At 44.2% G+C, this 22474-nt stretch overlaps 1 protein-coding gene across 1 annotated transcript in view; it reads left to right on the forward strand.

The window, feature by feature from the left end:
* Nucleotides 1-17192, forward strand: part of CCDC69 (coiled-coil domain containing 69) — a 50027-nt gene extending 32835 nt beyond the window's left edge. Inside the window, exons 2-9 of the mRNA XM_040440350.1 lie at nucleotides 2766-2811; nucleotides 3144-3280; nucleotides 6101-6188; nucleotides 7096-7136; nucleotides 8392-8493; nucleotides 12566-12685; nucleotides 13787-13884; nucleotides 16731-17192. Of these exons, the coding sequence (XP_040296284.1) occupies nucleotides 2766-2811; nucleotides 3144-3280; nucleotides 6101-6188; nucleotides 7096-7136; nucleotides 8392-8493; nucleotides 12566-12685; nucleotides 13787-13884; nucleotides 16731-16905 (807 nt within the window). The 3' untranslated portion in view covers nucleotides 16906-17192. The remainder of the gene's footprint in view (nucleotides 1-2765; nucleotides 2812-3143; nucleotides 3281-6100; nucleotides 6189-7095; nucleotides 7137-8391; nucleotides 8494-12565; nucleotides 12686-13786; nucleotides 13885-16730) is intronic.
* The last annotated feature ends 5282 nt before the right edge of the window (nucleotides 17193-22474 follow it).

Genomic DNA, 22474 nt, shown 5'->3' on the forward strand with positions numbered 1-22474 from the left:
AGGCTGCTGCCAGACACTTATGGCGGCGGCTTATCTCACAGGAGAACAAAAGGATGAGGCTAAAGTATTATTTTTGCCGACCCTTTTCTCCCCTGATAGAGGATGTCGGTAGCTCCCCACACACAATAAATTGTCAGCCGGCAGTTTCGGCCAACAATACACTAATGGTTTAAAGGGGGTTTTCTGTGATTTTAATACTGATCGGTGGGGCTCCGACACCCCGGACCCCCACCGAACAGCTATTTGAGAAAGCAGTGACGCTTGCATTAGCTCTATAGCCTTCTCGCTGGTTTCCCTAGTCCAGTGACGACACGTTCATCGGTCACATGGCCTAGACGCAGCTCGGCCCCATTGACATGAATGGGGCTGAGCTCGATACCAAACATAGCTGCTATACAATGTACGGTGCTGTGCTTGGTGAGCAGAGAGAAGGTCGCTGCGCTCACTCCTTCTCAAACAGGAAGGAGCCGTTGCCTTCTCAACCAGCTGATCGGCGGGGGTGTCGGACCGATCAGATATTGATGACCTATCTGGAGGATAGGTCATCAATATTAAAATCTCATAAAACCATTTTAATGTTACATCCTGACGTCAGGTCCCATTGCAAAAAGCCCCTCATCGCTAAATTTCTTGCAGGGCTGAAAAGGTTAAAGTTTGGTGTCCGCCTCCAGAGCGGAATGGAGACTGAACGGAGGCAAACTGACGCATTCTGAGCGGATCCTTTTCCATTCAGAATGCATTGGGGAAAAACTGATGCGTTTTGGACCACTTGTGAGAGCCCTGAACGGATCTCACAAACGGAAAGCCAAAAACGCCAGTGTGAAAGTAGCCTAAGCTAGTTCTACAAGACATTGTGCCTGATTTAACGGTGAATTTACTCCTTTAAAGGGGTTGTGCCCCAATGGACACATCACCTATTAGGTGATAAATATCTGATCACTGGGGTTTCACTGTTTGCTGGAATGGAGTTTGTGAGCCCTTCATTCCCCCTCACTGCACAACCATGGAGTGGTGGTCAAGCACCCATGTCATTGTGGCTGAATCTCTACCTAAGGGTCCATTCCCACGTCCGTGTGTGTTTTGAGGATCCACGGATCCGTGGATCCGCAAAACACGGACATCGGCGATGTGCGTTCCGCATTTTGCGGACCGCACATCGCCGGGACTTAATAAAAAAATGCCTATTCTTGTCCGCAATTGCGGACAAGAATAGAACATGTTCTATTTTTTTCGGGAACGGAATTGCGGACCCGGAAGTGTGGATCCGCAATTCCGGATCCGGGCAGCGTATTGTGCTGCCCCATAGAAATGAATAGGTCCGCAATTCCGTTCCGCAAAATGCGGAACGAAATTGCGGACGTGTGAATAGACCCTTATGGTATTGAAAATGTTTTATTTAACTCAACTGCCATCTGTTTCTATAGTCCCAGACAGGACTTTGTGTCTGTAGGATGGGGTCAGGTACTATATAAGGAGCATCATTTCCTTCTATTCTATAAGTATCTGGCTCTAATTCAAAATCATACTTGTTGGTTCAAGGGGCTGCCTATTAATTAAAGCTTTTGGGCCAAGTCTCCTTTCCAGTTCTCTGACGACTTCTGTCCATATCAAAGCTTGTAGCTAATAGGCTGGTTGTACGCAGCCATAATAAAGCTGCATTTTAGCATCCAGACTACAACTATAGGGGCGACTTGTGTATCTGGGTTTTCCAGGATTTGACTATAGATGGCCTATCCCCAGGATAGGCAATCGGTATCTGATTGGCAGGGATCTGACACCTCTCACACTGCCGATCAGCTGTGTAGCGGTTGGAGTTGGTTACTTCAGCACTGCTGTATTCCCAGTGCCGAAGCAACTTCGGAACAGCTGATCTGTGGGGTGTTGGACCCCTGCCGATCAAATACTGATTCCCCCCCCCCCCAATAACATGTTTATAGGGGATATTCAAACTATTGTAAGGCCACTTTCACGATGGAGTAGTTGAGTAGTTTTGCATTACTATTCGAACGCCAAAGCCGTGAGTGGGTCCAAACATGGGAGAGGAGCAAATCTTTACACTGTACTTTTCCTCTGTAGGTACCATTCCTGGCTTTGGCTTAGAAGTACTGATGCAAAGTAATGACCAAATACTGACCGTGTGAAAGTGGCCCAACACTGAGGTTTGACAGCTATACTATACTATACTGGTTTATCTGTTGAGCTGGGCCTGAAAAACTGAAAAGAAGGCAAGAACCATCTATAACAGCCCAGTGCTCAGTGAACAGGATGTGGTACTTCTGTATCCTGTTTCACCCCTGGAGGACGGCGTCATCACAGTGCCGTGGTCTGCTACAGAAATGAGATCAGCTATTGCGAGTTCAGGCACACTATCAGCTTATGTGTCTGCTCCAATTACTTAAGGAAGTGAATAATAATACGCTGAGAAACATATTTAACCATTTTGCTGCCAGGGTTTTAGGCACACCTAAAAAAACTGAATTCTAACACTTGTGGGTGCCTTTACCTCTACTGGAATTAATGGAGCTCTCTCAATATTAGAAAAAACTGAGTAAAAACATTCAAGAAAATAATATGGGATTATATACAAAAAAATGTTCTATCATCGTGTCAGGTGACCAGTGCTCTTTAAGGTCCATTGATGTTCTGATATCTGGCTTAGTTCAAGTTACATATAGCGTGTGGTGGTGGCCTCTAGATTCTCCACATCACATGAATGGAGCTCAATGTAATGACCTGTTGTAAGTCAGTCTTTTTTCTCATTTTAGAGACGTCACAAGGCAAAGAACGAGCAAGAGCTGAATGACGTAAATGGTGAGAAAGTTCTGTGCAATCCATTCTTGTACAAGTGACAGGAGATGGTAAAAGAAACCCAATGCTATTATTTAACCCTTTTTCACATGTACGTGCAGAGTGGTGACTGATTAGAAATATCTAGGCATATAAATCAGGCCGCCCTGGAGAGACTCTGATCAAAGCTGATGTTGGTCCGACATGGGTCACCAATAGATAGTTGACCTGCATGTAAACATTGTGGGTTCCATGTTCAGCAAATGATTTTGCCGTGGTTGAATAGGTTTGCATGTCCAATGTATAGTCTGTTGGTTCTATCATGGTCTCTCTTCTTTTCTCCACCAAATATATAGATAATGGGACCCAAAAGATCAAGGACAATGAGCAGGAAATTCAAAACCTCCTTCAGAGATTCCAGGAGGAGAAGGTTGCTCTGGAAAAGGCCAACAGCCTCAAGTTGGAAGAGCTGGAATGTGAGGTGAAAGAACAGGTTAGTTGCACATATTAAAGCAAGCGTGGGGATCATCCCTAATTGCCTGGCTTTGAAGACGATGGCCAATCATTCATTTTGCTACAGAAGAAATGTAATATGAGATGTTGGCCATTTAACTGCATGGACGTCTACGTAATACATGGATGTCCACGTCTGCCATTGTTGGTAGTTCTCTGCTATTCGCTAGGGTTGAAGGATCCTTCCCTGTGTAGTCCATATGCCCTTTCATTATAAGGCAGCCCCTGTAAGTATTTCTGGAGTGGAATACTCTTAAGCAGGGATGGCCAACCTGCGGCTTTCCAGCTGTTGTGTAACTACGATTCCCACCATGCCCTGCTGTAGGCTGATAGCTGTAGGCAGTCTGGGCATGCTGGGAGTTGTAGTTTTGCAACAGCTGGAGAGCCGCAGGTTGGCCATCCCTGCTCTAAAGTTTTCCTAGAGGCTTGTTACACGTGTTTCCTGTAGGTCTTGACTTCAAAGCATTTAGCCTTCAGTAAAATTTCCTATTAGGGTACTTTCACACTGGCGTTATTCTTTTCCGGCATTGAGTTCCGTCACAGGGGCCCTATACCGGAAAAGAACTGATCAGTTTTATCCCTATGCATTCTGAATGGAGAGCAATCCGTTCAGGATGTCTTCAGTTCAGTCTTTTTGACTTTTCAGGACAGAGAGAGATAATACCACAACATGTTCCGTCCAAAACTCCGGAATACTTGCCATTGAAATGTATTAATGCCGCATCCGGCCCCGAGTGTTCAGGCAAAACTGATCCGGCATTGCGATCTGCGCATGCTCAGACTGCAAAAAAATGTAAAAAAAATAAATGCCGGATCCGTTTTTCCGGATGACACCGGAGAGACGGATCCGGCAGTTCAATGCATTTGTCATACGGATCAGGATCCTGATCCGTCTGACAAATGCCATCAGTTTGCATACCTTTTGACGGATCCGGCAGGCAGTTCCGGCGACGGAACTGCCTACCGGAATCCTCTGCAAGTGTGAAAATACCCTTAAAGGGAGTCTGTCACCACATTTCAGCATATTAGACCGATCAAATAGGGTTATATGATCCACCCAGAACTTAAAAACAGTACCTTTGTTGTAGAAAACAGACTTTTCTTTTAGCCGAAAATGAACTTAGAAGGTTATGTTAATGAGCCCTCTCAAGTGCCCAGGGCGGTCTCTCAATCCTCGGAGCCCCAGGCAGCACCTCCTCAACGGCTCATAACCCCGCCCTCCGTGCGCCTCTGCCCGCCCGTTTACTCCCCTCCCCTGTCCTTTTCCACTGCGGCTGTGCGATCCAAATCGTAGCGGGCGCATGCGCAATGCAATGCCCGCTCCTGGAAGGGCATCGCGATACCTACTTAAAAACGGTTCATTTTCGACCGTTTTTAAGTTCTGGGTGGATCATATAACCCTATTTGATCGGTCTAATATGCTGAAATGTGGTGACAGACTCCCTTTAAGTATTAAATTCTCCTGTCATCTAGAAAATTGTACCACATCTCCAGTCCTTAAAGGGGTTGTCCAGTGATTTATTTATTTGGATAAAAAATAAAAGAAATAATACCTCCCTGATCCCCTACCACTCCCGTTCCAATGCATTCTGTACTTTCTGCTCCCTCTTGAGATAGATATATGACCACTGCTGGCAGTCACTCGCTGCAGAGGTCATGGCTTGAGAAAATACCGAACACGTGACCTGTTGGGAGAACTTAAAGGGATTTTCCCATAACCAAGATTTATAATCCATCTACAAGATAGGTGATAACATATGATCACTTGGACCCCCACCATCCCAAGAAGTGGGGTCCCCTGTGTAAATTGCATGGAGAATGCATGCATGAACACAGATCTATTCACGTCTGTCGGAAGTGGTTACACCTGTATTGTCTAGGTAATGCTCTGCGAGCTGAACAGCTTGGACTCTAGACTGATACATTGTAGTAAACCAGCAGAGGGATTTGTACAGCAGATGCTGATGTATTTAGCTCGCAGAGCATTACCTACACTGGATAGAACTGTATGTCTATGCAATGCTCTGCGAGCTGAACAGCTTGGACTCCAGACTGATACATTGTAGTAAACCAGCAGAGGGATTTGTGCTGCAGATGCTGATGTATTTAGCTCGCAGAGCATTACCTACACTGGATATAACTGTATTGTCTAGGCAATGCTCTGCGAGCTGAACAGCCTGGACTCCAGACTGGTTCATTGTAGTAAACCAGCAGAGGGATTTGTGCTGCAGATGCTGATGTATTTAGCTCGCAGAGCATTACCTACACTGGATACAACTGTATTGTCTAGTCATTGCTCTGTGGGCTGAGCAGCCTGGACTCCAGACTGATACATTGTAGTAAACCAGTAGAAGGATTTGTGCTGCAGATGCTGATGTATTTAGCTCGCAGAGCATTACCTACACTGGATACAACTGTATTGTCTAGGCAATGCTCTGCGAGCTGAACAGCCTGGACTCCAGACTGATACATTGTAGTAAACCAGCAGAGGGATTTGTGCTGCAGATGCTGATGTATTTAGCTCGCAGAGCATTACCTACACTGGATAGAACTGTATTGTCTAGGCAATGCTCTGCGAGCTGAACAGCCTGGACTCCAGACTGATATATTGTAGTAAACCAGCAGAGGGATTTGTGCAGCAGATGATGATGTATTTAGCTCACAGAGCATTACCTACACTGGATAGAACTGTATGTCTAGGCAATGCTCTGCGAGCTGAACATAATTTTTTGCATAAAAACAGAAATTGACTGCATTTCAACTTTCCGTGACAAACATTGAGGAATCTTTGGTGTTACAGGCAAAGAGAGATGCAGAAGCAGAGACAGAGCGGCGACTTTCTGAAAAGGCCACAGAGATGAAAGCTGAAATGGATGTGAAAATTGCAGGTGAGGCAAAATATTGTATTTTTTTCAGACTATTAGACATATTTTTAACAGACTGAAAGCCAAATGTCAGGTTGAAGTGAAGCCGTGTGTCACAGCAGTTAGGCATGAATACCTAGAGCTGCTGTCCATGTGTCGCCTACAGCAATAATTGTCAGTGCCCAAAACGCCCATTGTTTGTCTATACATGCTGCTGTTAGGTGCTGTAATACATGACGATGCAGAAGTATGCTTTTCTCTGTTACACTGACCATTAAGCCCTCCCGTAAGAGCAAAGTCAGCCGAGCCTAGCAATGTCTGCAGGACTGGCTAACCACCGTATGTGTATGGGACTTTCGAAATCTCACGTACACAGTGCGGAAATTTTCAGCTTGGAAATTGAACTGTGATGTGAATTTAGAAATCCGCAGCATGTCAATTGTTTGTGTGGATTCTCAGTGCAGATTTTACCCTTTGCAATGCAAAGGGTGAGATCTGGGTCAAAGCTGCGTTAAAATCCACAAGTGACGCATGCGGATTTTGGTGCAGAAACACGAAAACCTGCACATTGTGCATGTAGCCTTAAACTTTGTAGCATGCTGCCAGCTGGTAGTATGATGTATTAGTCATATGCATGCTTCCCTTGCCCTCCACCTGCTGATTGACAGGTTTCTCCATATCCACAGTAATAGGGACTCAAAAGAGGGCATTAGAACGGAGTTGACAGGTTCCCTTTAATCATCTGGGATCAGAGTTATAACTAGTCTCATTCACTCCCAAGTATATCTATCTAGCAATCACCTCCAACTTTGATTGAGAGACACATAGAATGAAAAATAATAGTACATATGTATTTACTAGCCTTTTATGTTGTGTTTTATATTTGTCTTGGTTTTTGAATAGGAATAACGTTGAGTTTTTTTGGTCACAGAGCTGCAGAAATCCTTTGAGAAAGAAAAGGCCTCACTTACAGTAAGCAGTGAAAAATGATTGTAACATAGACACCCTGTCCTGCCTCACCCGCTGCCGGCCACTCATCGAGGCTGGGAATGAACGGAGTGGTGACTTACGTGTCCCCATAGTGCACGTACAGGGCCACCTTTCCATACATTCCTCCCCTGGATGTGGCAGCCTGTGTCAGGTGAGGTGGTACAGCGTTAGAGGTTTAACAAGATTTATATACTGATGACCTGTCCTCTGGATTGCTCATCAGTATCTTATCTGTGGGGGTCTGACTGTCGGGATCCCCACCAATTAGCTGTTTGAGAAGGCATCTGCGCTCACAGTAGCGCCGTGGCCGTCTCACAGCTTTTCCATAGGCCGGTGACGTCATCGGTCATGTGGCCTAGGCACAGGTCAGCTCCATTGAAGTGAATGGGGCTGATCTGCGATACCAATGTACTGCCCTGTGCTTGGTGAGCCGTGGTGAGCGCCGCTGCCCTCTCAAACAGCTGATCGGCAGGGATCCTGGATGTTGGACCCCCACCAATCAGATACTAATGACCTATTCAGAGGATAGGCCATCAGTAAAAAAAAATAACTCTCGAAAACCCCCTTCAAATATGCTGTAAGTGTCAGTGATGGGCATTGGCGGATTTGGCATTTCTGTCTACCCCCCCAGAACCCCCCCCATGTCACACTCTGTCCCTGTTGCACCGTTAAGCTCCCAGTGGCCCACTAAGCCCCACTCTCAGCTAAGCACTGTAGCCTGAGCACATCTGCTACTGCTGTACAGCTGGGAAGCTGGCCCTTGTCTGCCCCCTTTTTTTTTTTTTTTTGCTCTTTAGCCGACCACTTGTGGCCAGCAGGGGGCCCCCTCATCTCTGGGGCCTCAAGCATTTGCATGGTATGTGTGGCGTAAAGTCCACTCCAGCGATGGGACTGCCTCCTTTCACCACTTCCCTTCAGACCTACATATCTGTTGCTCAACTACATTTGTAGGAAAATAATGACCTTTAAAAAACTGGGAGGAGATCGCTAATGTAAAGGCTGTACCACCATGCTGCTGTGTGTACCATTGTCAGCAAGTCCCTGATATGTTATTTCTAATGATTTATTATAACCATATTTGATTCCCTTACATTGCTTTGTTTTTTCAAATTACAGTCTTCAGAAAAACTTTTCTAGTCACTGGTCCTAGGTTAACAACTCCGGGTAGTGACGTGACTGCATACTCGTATGTATTAAATGCACTAATTATTCAATATACTGTATCTGCTCTTTATAGGAAACCATCACTGACCTTAAAAGCCAGTTGGAATCCTTTTTACAAAAAATTCAGCAAAGTGAGGAATCGGCCTTGAAACAAAACTACGAAAGACATATTAAGGTACAAAACCCGAATCATTTTTTTTATTAAAATAACCGAGTTCCACAATTGGTACCAGCGCAGTTGCCAGTGCGGTACCGTCACCAGGTTACAGTTATGCTGTTAGCAGTGTAGGGACACATCCTATTGACAAGGGGAAAGATAATTCCCACTTCATATCTTTCCATGAGGAATAACAGAGGAATGGCACAGTGTAGAGTTTGAAGAATAGATGCTCCAGAATTTTGATTAATTAATTAATTAATTAAGTCCATGCTGCATTTACAATGTAAGTGCGCAGTTTAGTCCTCATGTTCTTCCGATCGGTGGGAGTTGTGCTCTGTTTACTCCCCTGCAGTGTGTTACTCATTGATATTCACAGCGTAGTTATTTTAGTGCACAATGCAGTAATCCTATTCCTTTCATAATCTGTCCGCACTTAGGTGTGTTTTGCATTCCTCGCCTCCCTCTTGTCATGCACATGGAGGCTTAAAGGGCCCGGAGTGTATTTTTGGAGCCAGCGTTTTTTTTTTTTTTATAAGGTCAAAAGTTTAAAAATGAAGAGTTCTAGTTTTTTTCTCTTTTTTATTTTTTTGCCTTATGTAATGTTTACTTGATTCAGCTGTTTGTTTGGACGCTGGAACCTATTAAATTTCAGTATTCATCATATTGTATGAGTACTCCCAACCTCTCGGCTGAACTGAAGCTCCTAATGTAGGCAGCTGTATGCCTATACAGCAGGGACCAGCAACCTTTGGCACTGCAGCTGTTGTAAGACTACAACTCCCAGCATTTCACTTCTGTGAGCGTTCAGAGAACAGTCATGCAAGTGTGCATGATGGGAAGCACATCTATTGTAAATACAATCTTCAACACTGAAATTGCAACACCAAGAAGGACAAGCCATAAGGTCGCTAAGATCCGCAGATGATCACATTTTTAAGCACTTAGCTCCAATTTGTAGCATGTAGAAGGGGCATAAAAGCCGGATTGGAAGCAAAGTTTTTTAGCCACATAAAACCGCAAAAATCAGATCAAGTCATGTGGGATGATTGGGCGATGCTTCCTGTTCATCGTTGGGCTAGTTATCACCACTTGTCACAGACTGAGAGGGACAGAATCCTTGAACTAAGAGACTTTGGTGGATCACTCCAGTAGATCACTACATGCCTAGACCGAGATGTCAGCACCGTTCAACATTGTGTGTCCCGGTTGTTGGGAGAACAGTGACGAACTGGAATGACAGCAAGAGGTGCACAGAGGTGAACCACTACATGGACCACAAACTGTTTGACTAGCAGAATGGGCATAGTGATCCATTCTGTACTGCAAGTTTAAAGTGGAAGTCATCATCCCAAGCCTAGGGCGGCAAATAGTGTCTACAATAACCATCAGAAGGAGTTTGCATGACATTGGGCTACGAGCCAGACATCCAGGTGCAGGTGGTCTATAGACTTCACACCACCGCTCGGAAAGGCGTATCATTGTGCTTGTTGCAGTGTCAGGGTCATGTACAGTGACATACAGGTGTACAGAGCGTGACTGCTGCAGCCAATCACTGTCCTCAGTATTAGAACACTAAGGATACTGATTGGCTGCAGCAGTCACATATAATATACCAACATGTCACCACTGCGGCTTGTAAACCAGCAGCGGCAGTAGGAACGGAGCAGTGCTGCAGAAAAACAGCGCTGGAAAAAGGGGGGAGTATAGCATCATTTTTATTTTGGGCTATTGTAGGGCTTGGCCAAGATTTTTTATTATCTTGGTCAACCCCTTCAATACAGAGCTTCAAATTCAAAGCATAGACCTAGAGTTAGAGGATTGTAAGCTCTTGCGAGCAGGGCTTGTCACTTCTAGCATTTGATTTGTGTATTAGTGTTTAACGCTGTGACGTCTGATTTAGTTTGTACATGTACCCTTTGAATAGGAAAGTACTGCAGAATATGTTGGCGCTATATAGAAATGAAGATTGTTATTATAAGATACAATTCTGGCTGCCTGCAGCCATCATGTGGGGCAGCTTACTGTTTATATGTTTTAATGTTACAGTATAATGAAATCCAGACATAAAGCGCCCTCTAGTGGTGGATGCACACAATCGGAATCCTATAATTCAAAGGGGATTTCCAGGACTTTCCTATTGATGACATATCCTAATGATAAATCATCAATAGGGGTCTGACTCTTGGCATCCACAGTGAATAGCTGTTTCCAGTAGCTGCAGCACCAGACCCAAGCACAACAATACACAGCTTCGCACACTGTCTAGTGGCTGTATCTGGTTACTACAGTGCTGCTCCCACGGACTTGAGAGAAGCGCTGCAGTAACTAGACAAGGTCACTACACAGTGTGCAGAGATAAGTACTGGAAAACCTCAGTAAAGGGGTTGTCCAGCCTTGAAGCAGACAACCCCTGGAGTCCTAACCTCTACCCCCAACATAAAAAACCCCACTCACCTGACCGCAATCCAAACGCTGTTACATTCCTGGATTCTTCCGGTCCCCGCAGGACCAGGAACTGGCTTGGTCCAGTGACCGCTGCAGCCAGTCACAGGTCTCAGCAGTCACATCAGCTTGAATGATGCACCACAGCAAATGGGCACAGGTTGGGACTTAAGGAGTTGTTGGCTCCAAGCCTGGACAACCCCTTTAACAATATGGTTGGACAGGGGATTTGACCCTCTGCATCATGTATCATTATGTAAAAATACATCCTATATTAGGAAATTAAGCATAGAATTATGGTTCTTTAAAGTGAACCTGTCACCTGCAAAACGCATATTAAACCGACCAAAGTACCTTACAGTATCCCCCAGTGTGTTGCTAATCATGTTCTTCTTTCCTCTTTGTGTTTCTTCATACTTGTTAAAAACGCAGTTTTAATGTCGGTTGGCGCCGTCTCCGAGTCAGGCTTGAAGTCAAGGGGGCAGCGGCCTCCTTGATTCAAGTAAAGCTAAGCCCGCCCCTTATCCCTCCTCTACAATTAGATGGACATGCTGCCGGGATCGCGCTCTTCTAGCGAATGCGCTGTACGCTGCCTGTTACAGCGCGATCCTCACTCACCCCCCTGCATTTTGCTGACTGCGGATGCGCCGGACAGTTCGATCGCACGCGCGCCCGACCGTCACGCTGTAACAGGCAGCGTACCGCGCATGCGCTAGAAGAGCGCGATCCCGGCAGCATGTCCATCTAATTGTAGAGGAGGGGTAAGGGGCGGGCTTAGCTTTACTTGAAGCAAGGAGGCCGCTGCCCCCTTGACTTCAAGCCTGACTCGGAGACGGCGCCAACCGACATTAAAACAGCGTTTTTAACAAGTATGAAGAAACACAAAGAGGAAAGAAGAACATGATTAGCAACACACTGGGGGATACTGTAAGGTACTGTGGTCGGTTTAATATGTGTTTTGCAGGTGACAGGTTCCCTTTAAAGGGGTTTTCCAGGTGTTTAATATTAATGACCTATCCTCAGAAATGGTCATCAATATCTGATCGGAGGGGTCAGACTCCTGGCACCCCTACTGATCGGCTGTTTGAAGGACAGCCTCTTACTAGACCTATGATGTCACATTCATCAGTCACATGTCCTAGGCTCAGCTTCAAGTGAATGGGCCTGAGCTGCAATACCAGGCTCAGCTGCTATAGAATGGATGCCGTTGCACTTGGTAAGCTATGACGATGCCGCAGCGCTCATTGGAGTTCTGTGGCCTCTTCAAACAGCTGATCATTGGGGATGCTGGGTGTTAGACCCCCATCAATCAGAAATTGGTGATCAACATAGAAGACTCGGAAAACCCCTTTAACTGACATGCTGATAAAATGTGGAGTTTCACTTTATGGATACCATGTACAGTGCAGGACTGGTAGCATTGGGGAATTTGAATGTCCGCATACGCTGGAGCCTCACTTCTGCTATGGCAGCCAGTTAGATGTCTGCCAGCTATAGGTTTGCAGAAGAGTTATACAAGAATCAGCTTGCCATTTAAATTCCAGTACATTGTGCTATTTAGAATACTTGTATACGTATTTCAGCCATTAAGGTCAATGCTTTTCCTTTGTTCTCCAATGATATCACCTTTATGGTATTTACTAAGGATTATGGGAGCCCTGGTGAGTTCTGGGAACAAGAACTGCACAGCTTATACTTTGTGATTGAAATGAAGAGCAACCTGAACAAGGAAAAAGACAAGAAGCTACTGAACCAGCAAGTCATGGTGAGATATATCCTATACTGACCTCCTAATGCACTATTATGATGCATGCAGGGGTGCACCACCAATGAGGCCAGGTGAGGCAATCACCTCGGGCAGCACCAGGTGGGGGCAAGAGGGGGGCAGCAGAAGGGCCATGGGCTGAAGGGAAGGGGTTAGGTTAAGAAATTGGCATTAGGGAGGGAGGGGCACCGTTTCAGTTTTCGCCTCAAGCAGCAGAAAGGCTAGCTGCATCTCTGGATGCATGCACATAATTCAAAATCTCTGCTTGGGAAAGTGAATTGAACCTGACTGTTGGCCATGCACTTGTCCGAGCATGCATGTGTCTTGAATGGGGAGAGGGGAGGAAGCAATTACTAGAAATAGAACTCTGATGGTGGTTTATCTCCCTGAGAACAAATGCTTCTGGCAAGGGCCTTATTAGACTGCCAATGTTCAAGCATTGTGAGCGCCAATGGATGATAAATCCATTGGCACTTGTTTGCATTGGCTTGATTACACAGGCTGAATCAAACTAAATGTGGGAGGAACAATTGTTACCGCAGTTGTCCCTCCCTTATTCAGTTCTGTTAATTCGCAGCAGTACATTTTTGATTATACAAGCCAGTTATCGGGAACGAGCAACTGAGCTCTGCGTCAGGAGGCCCTCATACACATTAGATAGTGATAATTGCTTTGCAAATCATGGTTCCTGTGGAAAATATAACTTTGTTTAATTTCTGTAATCTGCGAGCTGCATTCAGACAGACTTAATATAGGCATAAGACACAGACCATCATGTGAATTGAACTTAGGTCACCATAGAATCCATTTGAATGAGGCCTTATGCTATATATAAAGTTGAACTGGCCCACTATTGTACCAGATGATCCTCAGGTGGGCCAATGGTTACCAAAGGTCTAGCAGAAGGCCACCCAATCTAAAACAGACATTGTAGCCAATCAGTTGTTGCTAGGAGCAATTCTTGCTGAATTTCTATAGGATCCAGTGATAAGTTGATGTGCATGTGTTCTGTATAGATGGGGCAGACCATGAGCATGGTTTTATCTGGTGGGTCCAAGAAAACCTAATTTATAACTCGTCAATTCTATCTGTTTTTGGCAGATGGAGAGAATCCTTACACTGGAGGAGAAAGTGAAGATGCTCCAGCAGGAGAATGAAGCCCTTCAAGAACAGACACAGAATCACTCCACCATCGCGATGTGAGCTCTGCATTGAATTAAATTACATACATTTCAGCTTTGCATTGTTAGATTTCTGTCTAGGAGTTTTGCATAGTCAGGACCACAAAAATCTCTCAATTAAATTGAATATATTAATAAATCCTTCCCACAATGCTTTGCTTTCCACAAAGTACACGATACATATGGCTGTCTGGCGCTACCATTAGAGGAAGCAGGTGGATATATATATATATATATATATATATATCTTTTCCTGCCTGGGTTTTATGTCATATGTCCTTGCAGAATGGCAATTCAGTAGCCCAGAATGTACCTGGTATGTCCTTGCTGCTGATGGCTTGTTTTAAAGTTGACAATCTCAGATTTAAAACAGGATCAAGATCAAGGCTCTATCCTTGACACATCTCAAGTTAGAGCCCTTAGAGCGGGGTCTCAGTGAAAGCTGCTTATATCTGCAGCTTTCATTCTTGACCTGATTTCTAATTGCTCTGTCTCACAATTTATCTCAGATAGAGCCTCAATCTTGGTCTTGTTTTAAAGGTGAGACTGTCAAACCTGGCATGAATCTATAGCTTTTACACAGCCTGAAGCAAGTCAGCAGAAGTCAGCCCTCCTCCCTTCAGTCAGCTGAGATGTCAGCCAGCCTGGAGAAGAAGATGGGGGGGGGGGGGGGGGGGGTGCAGTGGGAGAGTGCTTACAGGCTGCACAGAGGAAAGTTACTGAACATGTTCCCTGAGGGAGGATAACATGGACTTCTTTGCATGTTATCAGTTCCCCTTTTCCCATAATTTAGAAAGCATACTTGTTATCTGATTGTCACATATGGGTGGTCATTTTATTTTATTTTTTTACAGAAAAGCATTATGAAGACTGTTTGCTTAATCACCTCTCTGTGCCTAATTAGACTGTTTATTGACGTTATGATCCAGGCATTTACGAGCGTCCAGATCACAGCACCAAATATATTGCACCAAACACGGGAGTTTTGCATGCTCAGGACCACAAAAATCTCTGAATTCAATTGAATATATTAATAAATCCTTCCCACAGCAATGCTCGGCTTTTCACAAAGTTCCAAACACACAAGCATAATAATAATTCCGTTATACACTGTCCCTGTTTTGTCCATATCCTATCTTTTAGGTTTAAATGATGGCTTCTTAAGAGATACTGGCTGCAATAATAGCAATAACGATTATCACTAATGATAAATATCTGTAATATGAAAAAATTTAATCGGTCAGAAAATACATTTTTGCTCACTGACTGTTGCCATAAAAAATCTTTTTCAATTACTGCAGCTTTCCTTTTTTTTTCTTTTCAAGCAGCAGTATTCAGACACTTTTCAGACAGGTGTAATAGGGCAGTTTGTCAGAACCAAAAGTAGGGCACTGACAGCTCATTTCCTGATGAACTACAGTAGGTTCAAGTGTCATGTCGATAATACGGGAGTAATAAAACATCTGTTTTATACCTGACTGAAAACGACTTGTATTTTGTATTTTTGTAGCACATACAGCATGTAGACTTGTGTGGTATGTATGAACTCTTCATATCTTACAGATTTTTGCAGACTATACTTTACCAGCATATGCGGTCATGATCACGTACATATGCAACATGACGGGCCACGAGGGGCACTCTGGCATTCACAGCACCCGTGACCTTGGATGTGACTGTAGGGTGGGACTCCGTCCCCACTCTCTACTAAGATGGAAGTGAACCCCCAAACACATCCACGCATCCACACCCAACGCTGTCACCATTCGTCAGTACGGCCAAAGAAATACCCTGGTTACAGGTGCACAGCATTCACAGGAACGCACTGCGTTCTAGCATGCGACAGAGAAACCAGCACACTGCCCATCAATGGTAACACAGCAAAGTGGTAATTAGAGGGCATGGCAGAAAGAATGACTTATCAAATTTAAGATTTATTAAACAAAAATGTACAGTGATAAGAGGTTACAGAAAGATGACAAAAAAGGACAGAAATAAAAGGGATAAAATAATGAATTGCACACCAGTTAGATCAGCGATTAGATAAGCGGGCGCCATAGCCACCGGGTGCCTGCTGTTTTAACCCACACACATTTAACCCCTCAGATGACATGGTCACATGTGACGTTTGAAGAGCGATGGTAGTCTATATAAGGTTATTCACACAGCAGTTTATTTGACAGCCAGTCAATAACGTACGTCAAAAAATAGAACCTGTTCTATTTTGTCCTGACCAACAGCCCCCATACATTCCTTCCCGATACTCTGCTGCTCGTTCAGTGTGGGTTAAGATACAGTGATCACCTCCACAGTATGAGAACGAGGGATAGCTATTGCGATTGCTCGTCCTCATACAGCTGTAGCGATCATGCTGCCCATAATTTATGTGCCTGCACTAATTAATCATTTCACCATTTACTCGTGCAGATCATCAGGAACAAGCGTTCCCAATCTGCCAGATTTATCTGAATGTGTAAATCCACCTCTAGAAGGAGCTGTATAAGCAAAGCTTTAGGAAATTTTTAATCAAAGACCTAATGCAAATTTACGTTATGTTTCATCCCAGATGGATTGGTACAACGTAAATTAATTGTGAAGGCAGACATAGCCTTTCTACTCAACTATGCATTGTGCTCCACCTAGTGGCAACTCCAGGACACTGCTCTCAAGCAGGAGAAGCAATTTGGTGCAAGGCACCATTCTCACCTTGGGCTTCATGAAAGTTGTTAGGCCTGTCTCCAAGTTTTGTTGTGGTATTGTGAAAATCCACATTATATTGAAGTTCTGTGCTGGATTATCAGATTTATTGATGTTCATATGTAACTATGTTAGGAATTAATGCCGCCACCTCTGTTGTATTTCAGGTGCTTGACTGAGGAGCTTCTGAGCACTAAGGCTGCCCTGGAGAAGGAAATACAGCTCCGGGAACAGCTTCAACATGATAAAGAGCAGCACGTGTATCGGGCAGTCAGCAGGGAGCCGTCCTTGCCATTCTCATTGTCTATTTCCTCACAGGATGTGGCTGTTTTGGTGACTTAGACCAAAGACCAATAAAAACTAATGGACAAATTGTTTAATCATTGTTTTATACTGAAGCTGAACTGGCCTGATCCAAGGATTGCCGTCTCTCCTGGATGGAGCCAGATGTTGGATTTTATTTATTACTTTTAATTATATAATCAATAAACCCAGTTCTTGTCACTGGTGTCCATAACTGAATGAGTGCTTCACCCCCTCCACCACTCGTAATAATCCTTCTTGTTACCCTGTCACTAATCCGGAACCGAAGAACACGACTGTCATTAAACTCTAGATTTCTACTTCTCTTTATTGTTCTTGTTGTGGCCACCATCGGTCAACATTGCTTTTACCATACTACATAAGAGGGAAGTCAAGCCAAAGTGGTCTTCTAATGCGTGAAAGATACATGACAGGAGATCACATTGGTGAAGTCAGTCTCGGCCTACAATTTGTCTGTAGAATGAAGGGGCTTTATACAAAGCTAATACCCTTTTGCACTTGTGTCGGGTTTCTGGTGCCACAAATCCTGTTAACAGTGCCCTCACAGGGGTATAAGCATTCTATAAAGGGCTTTCATACCAGAAATTAAAATCAGACTTCACCAATGTTGTCTCCTTGTACATATCGGGGGAGATTTATCAAAATTGGTGTAGTTGCCTCTAGCAACCAATCATATTACACCTACCATTTCCCACAGCTTCCACAGAAAATGAAAGGTGGATTCTGATTGGTTCCTAAGGACAACTTAGCCAGATTTCCTTTATACCAATTTTGATAAATCTCCCCTTATTATCTGCAATATAACAAAAGATCATTTTTGATTATCCCCATTGTGGGACAGACAAAGCGAGACCGTACAGTACAAAGTTACTGCCTCTCAAAGCTTACCTTATGAAAATGGACATGGGTGTAACTATAGCCATAGCACTCGCTATGGAGTCCAGAGGTTAGGGGGCCCAATCAGGTGCAAGAAATTTGGACATTTTTGTGGGGAATAACAATAGGGTGGCTTTTTGCCATAATGTGGTTTTTCTGATATATGGTGCTATTATACATATCTATAATTTTTGCTACTTATGCAGCCATTTTAGGTGGTGGGGGCCCTATGAATTATAGTTACACCTCTGAAAAAGGATATTTATTAACTCGCATAACGGACAAGGATAGTACTGTTCTATCGGGCCAGCTGTTCCGTTCCTCAAAACACGGATTGCACACGGACGTCATCTGTGTTTTTTGCGGACCGCAAAATACTGAAAAAGCCATACGGTCATGTGCAAGAGGACTAAAATACGCGTGTCTACTTTTATGGCAAAAATAGGCGAGCTTGATAAATGTGTCCCCAGGTGCAGGTGGAACACGGACGTGAGCGGTCCATGGTATCCCGGCCTGGCATCCTGCTGACAGCAGGAGCGCACGGCGTCATTGGTTGCTATGACGCTGTGCGCTTCATGCCGCCGCTCCACTACAGTAATACACTCGTATAGATCATACCAGTGTATTACTGTAGTGCAGCGGCGGCATGAAGCGCACGGGCGTCATAGCAACCAATGACGCCGTGCGCTCCTGCTGTCAGCAGGATGCCAGGGCGGGATACCACGGACCGCTCACGTCCGTGTTCTACGGCCGTGTGCATTCAGCCTATCACGGATGATTATCACTGACCAAATGCTGACATGTGAATAAAGCCTGTATTAGGGCTCATTCACACGAACGTGTGCTGCCTGTTGCCGTATTGCAGACCGCATTTGCGGATCCGCAATACACGGGCACCGTTCCGTGGCCAATGGATGCGGACCCATTCATTTCAGTGCTTTCTGGGGTTCCGTTCCGTGCTTCCACACCGCAAAAAGATAGAACTTGCTCTATCTTTTTGCGGAACGGAAGGATCGCGGACCCATTCAAGTGAACAGGTCTGCGATCCCCATGCACCTTCCCCACGGATGGTGCCCATGCATTGCGGACCGCAATTTGCGCTCCACAGCACGGGCTTCACATGTTCTTGTGAACGAGCCCTTATGCCTCATTCACATGTCAGTGTTTTGGTCAGTGATTTCCATCAGTGACTTAGGGCTCATGCACACGACCGTTGTTTTGCGGTCCGTTTGTGTGCATAAGCCCTTAGAGCCAAATCCAGGTGCAGATCTTTCCCTGATACCTGATCTGTGTGGAGGCTTCACGCCTGTTTTTGGCTCACAATGACTGATGGAAATCACTGACCGAACACTGACTGTGTGAATAAGGCATTACACTGGCCAATATTTCAGCCGATGATCGCTAACGAGCGTTCGCATGAACACTTGCTAGCAATCATCTTGCAGTATAATACCGCCGCTAACGCTCGTTCATCTGACCATTCTGAATTTCAAGCATGCTTAAAAATCAGCGCTTGCCGGTGGCAGATCGTGCTGTCTAATACGGTAGCGATCTGCCAATGGCAAACCACTAGACAGTATGGGGATGAATGATGGCATAGCCATCGCTTCTCCCCATGCTGCGGAGGAAGTCGCTGCATGTAATAGCTGCGGTCTCCTCAGCTAGCGCTCGATTGGTGGGAGGGAACGCTTCCTGATCTGCCTGCTTAATACAGGCTTAAGGCTTTAGTTAGGCTGCATCTCTGTATGAAAAATATATATCATTAAAGGCTAGATATAAAAATGGCTAAATATAGGCAGGGTCTGTATTTTATAGTTTTTGTGGCAGTTAAAGCATCAGAAATAACTACTTTTCTATGAGGTTGTCAGTGATGTAACTGCAGGGAAAAACTATAAAATATTTCATCCATTTTTTTTGTTCTAGCTTTCATTGATATATATTTTGCATATAAGATGCAAGGGCCCACAATGCCTAATCAATTTAGTGTCAATTATTCTGCACTGATTATTCTTTTATATGTTTTATTTTACAATTTCCTATTGGTTACATGGATGTATTATGTCATTCTATTATTGTCAACCCCATTTCACCGATACCCTTGTAGGAACAGTAAACCATCCAAAAGAATTCATTCAAGTGGTCACTCTATGGGCTGCAAAACGGATCCATCCCATTTCCGTTATGCAGGAGAGGACTTAATGAGCACCATGTAATACTTAATTTCCCCTGGTGGGGGTGCTGCAAGGGAATGGAACACTTTCCAGATTTTAGCAGGTTGCTGCAGGTCTGAACAGCAACCCTTTCAGGGTTTCCAACCTAAATTATTGGGGGTTTTTTCTGGACAATTTATCCAAAAATAACGGACAGACAATATTTTTTACGGACAAACTGGAAAACTATAATGAACTATACAGAGAAGTAATACATGTCTATAGGGCAGATACTCATAATGAACACATTAGGGTGGATTAACGGAATCCATAAGATGGAAGTCAAAACAGAAGCCTTTAAGAGGCATTCCGTTTTGAGCCGTCATAATAGAAGTCTACGGGAATCATAACGGATCCGTCTGGTTCCCATTATGCAAGACGGAAAACAAAGTCCTGTCGGGATTTTGTTTTCCGTCTTGCATAATGGGAACCAGACGGATCCGTTATGATTGCCCATAGACTTCTATTATGACGGAAAGCAAAATGGAATGCCTCTTAAAGGCTTCCGTTTTGCATTCCGCCATAATACAAGTCTATGGACAGCAGAACGGATTCGTCCTGGTTTCCTTTATGCAGGACTGGACACCTGCATAATGAAAACCAGGACGGATCCGTTCTGCTGCCCATAGACTTGTATTATGCCGGATCAAAATGGAATGCCTCTTAAAGCTTCCGTTTTGACTTCCGTCTTATGGATTCCGTTATTTTCCGTTATAACCATGTTATAATGGAAAGCCATAATGCTGATGTGAACCCACCCTTACCAGCATTTACTGCGAGCTCAGAAAAGCTGAAAATTACAGTGACCTGCTCAAGTACCACCAGCCTCAAAGAAAAAAAAAAAATCATGGACACTGAAAAAATTATTATTAACTATTTTTATAGTCTGGTCAGGAATTTGTGGCCGATAGGCACCCCTGCACCCTATATCATAGTAACATAGTGCATAAGGCCAAAAAAATACATTTGTCCATCCAGTTCGGCCTGTTATCCTGCAAGTTGATCCAGAGGAAGGCAAAAAAAAAAAACCTGTAAGGTAGAAGCCAATTTTCCCCACTTTAGGGGAATAAAAAATTCCTTCCCGACTCCAATCAGGCAATCAGAATAACTCCCTGGATCAACGACCCCTCTCTAGTAGCTATAGCCTGTAATATTATTACGCTCCAGAAATACATCCAGGCCCCTCTTGAATTCCTTTATTGTACTCTCCATCACCACCTCCTCAGGCAGAGAGTTCCATAGTCTCACTGCTCTTACCGTAAAGAATCCTCTTCTATGTTTTTGTACAAACCTTCTTTCTTTCTGTCCTGGGGATAAATAGATGATGGGAGAGATCTCTGTACTGACCCCTGATATATTTATACATAGTAATTAGATCTCCCCTCAGTCGTCTTTTTTCTAAAGTGAATAACCCTAATTTTGATAATCTTTCAGGGTACTGTAGTTGCCCCATTCCAGTTATTACTTTAGTTGCCCTCCTCTGGACCCTCTCCAGCTTTGCTATGTCTGCCTTGTTCCCTGGAGCCCAGAACTGTACACAGTACTCCATGTGTGGTCTGACTAATGATTTGTAAAGTAGTAGGAATATGTTCTCATCACGGGCATCTGAACCCCTTTTGATGCAACCCATTATCTTATTGGCCTTGGCAGCAGCTGCCTGACACTGGTTTTTGCAGCTTAGTTTGCTGTTTATTAAAATTCCTAGATCCTTTTCCATGTCAGTGTTACCGAGTGTTTTACTATTTAGTATGTACGGGTGACTTGCATTATTCCTTCCCATGTGCATAACTTTACATTTGTCAGTGTTAAACCTCATCTGCCACTTATCTGCCCAAGCCTCCAATCTATCCAGATCGCTCTGTAGTAGTATACTGTCCTCTTCAGTGTTAGTTACTTTACACAGTTTAGTGTCATCTGCAAAAATTGATACTTTACTGTGCAAGCCTTCTACAAGATCATTAATAAATATATTGAAGAGAATAGGGCCCAATACTGACCCCTGAGGTACTCCACTAGTGACAGTGACCCAATCTGAGTGTGTACCGTTAATAACCACCCTCTGTTTTCTATCATTGAACCAGTTACTGACCCACATACAGACGTTTTCTCCCAGTCCGAGCATTCTCATTTTATATACTAACCTTTTATGTGGTACAGTGTCAAATGCTTTGGAGAAGTCCAGATATACGACATCCATTGATTCGCCGCTGTCAAGTCTAGAACTTACCTCCTCATAGAAACTGATTAAATTAGTTTGACATGACCGATCCCTCACGAAGCCATGCTGATATGGCGTTATTTGCTTATTTCCGTTGAGATGCTCTAAGATAGCATCTCTCAGAAAACCTTCAAACAGTTTACCCACAACAGATGTTAAACTTACCGGCCTATAGTTTCCAGGCTCTGTTTTTGGACCCTTTTTGAATATTAGCACCACATTTGCCATGCGCCAATCCTGTGGAACACTCCCTGTCAGTATAGAGTCCGCAAATATCAGAAAT

The sequence above is a fragment of the Bufo bufo genome, chromosome 1, assembly GCF_905171765.1.
Source record: "Bufo bufo chromosome 1, aBufBuf1.1, whole genome shotgun sequence".
Taxonomy (NCBI): domain Eukaryota; kingdom Metazoa; phylum Chordata; class Amphibia; order Anura; family Bufonidae; genus Bufo; species Bufo bufo.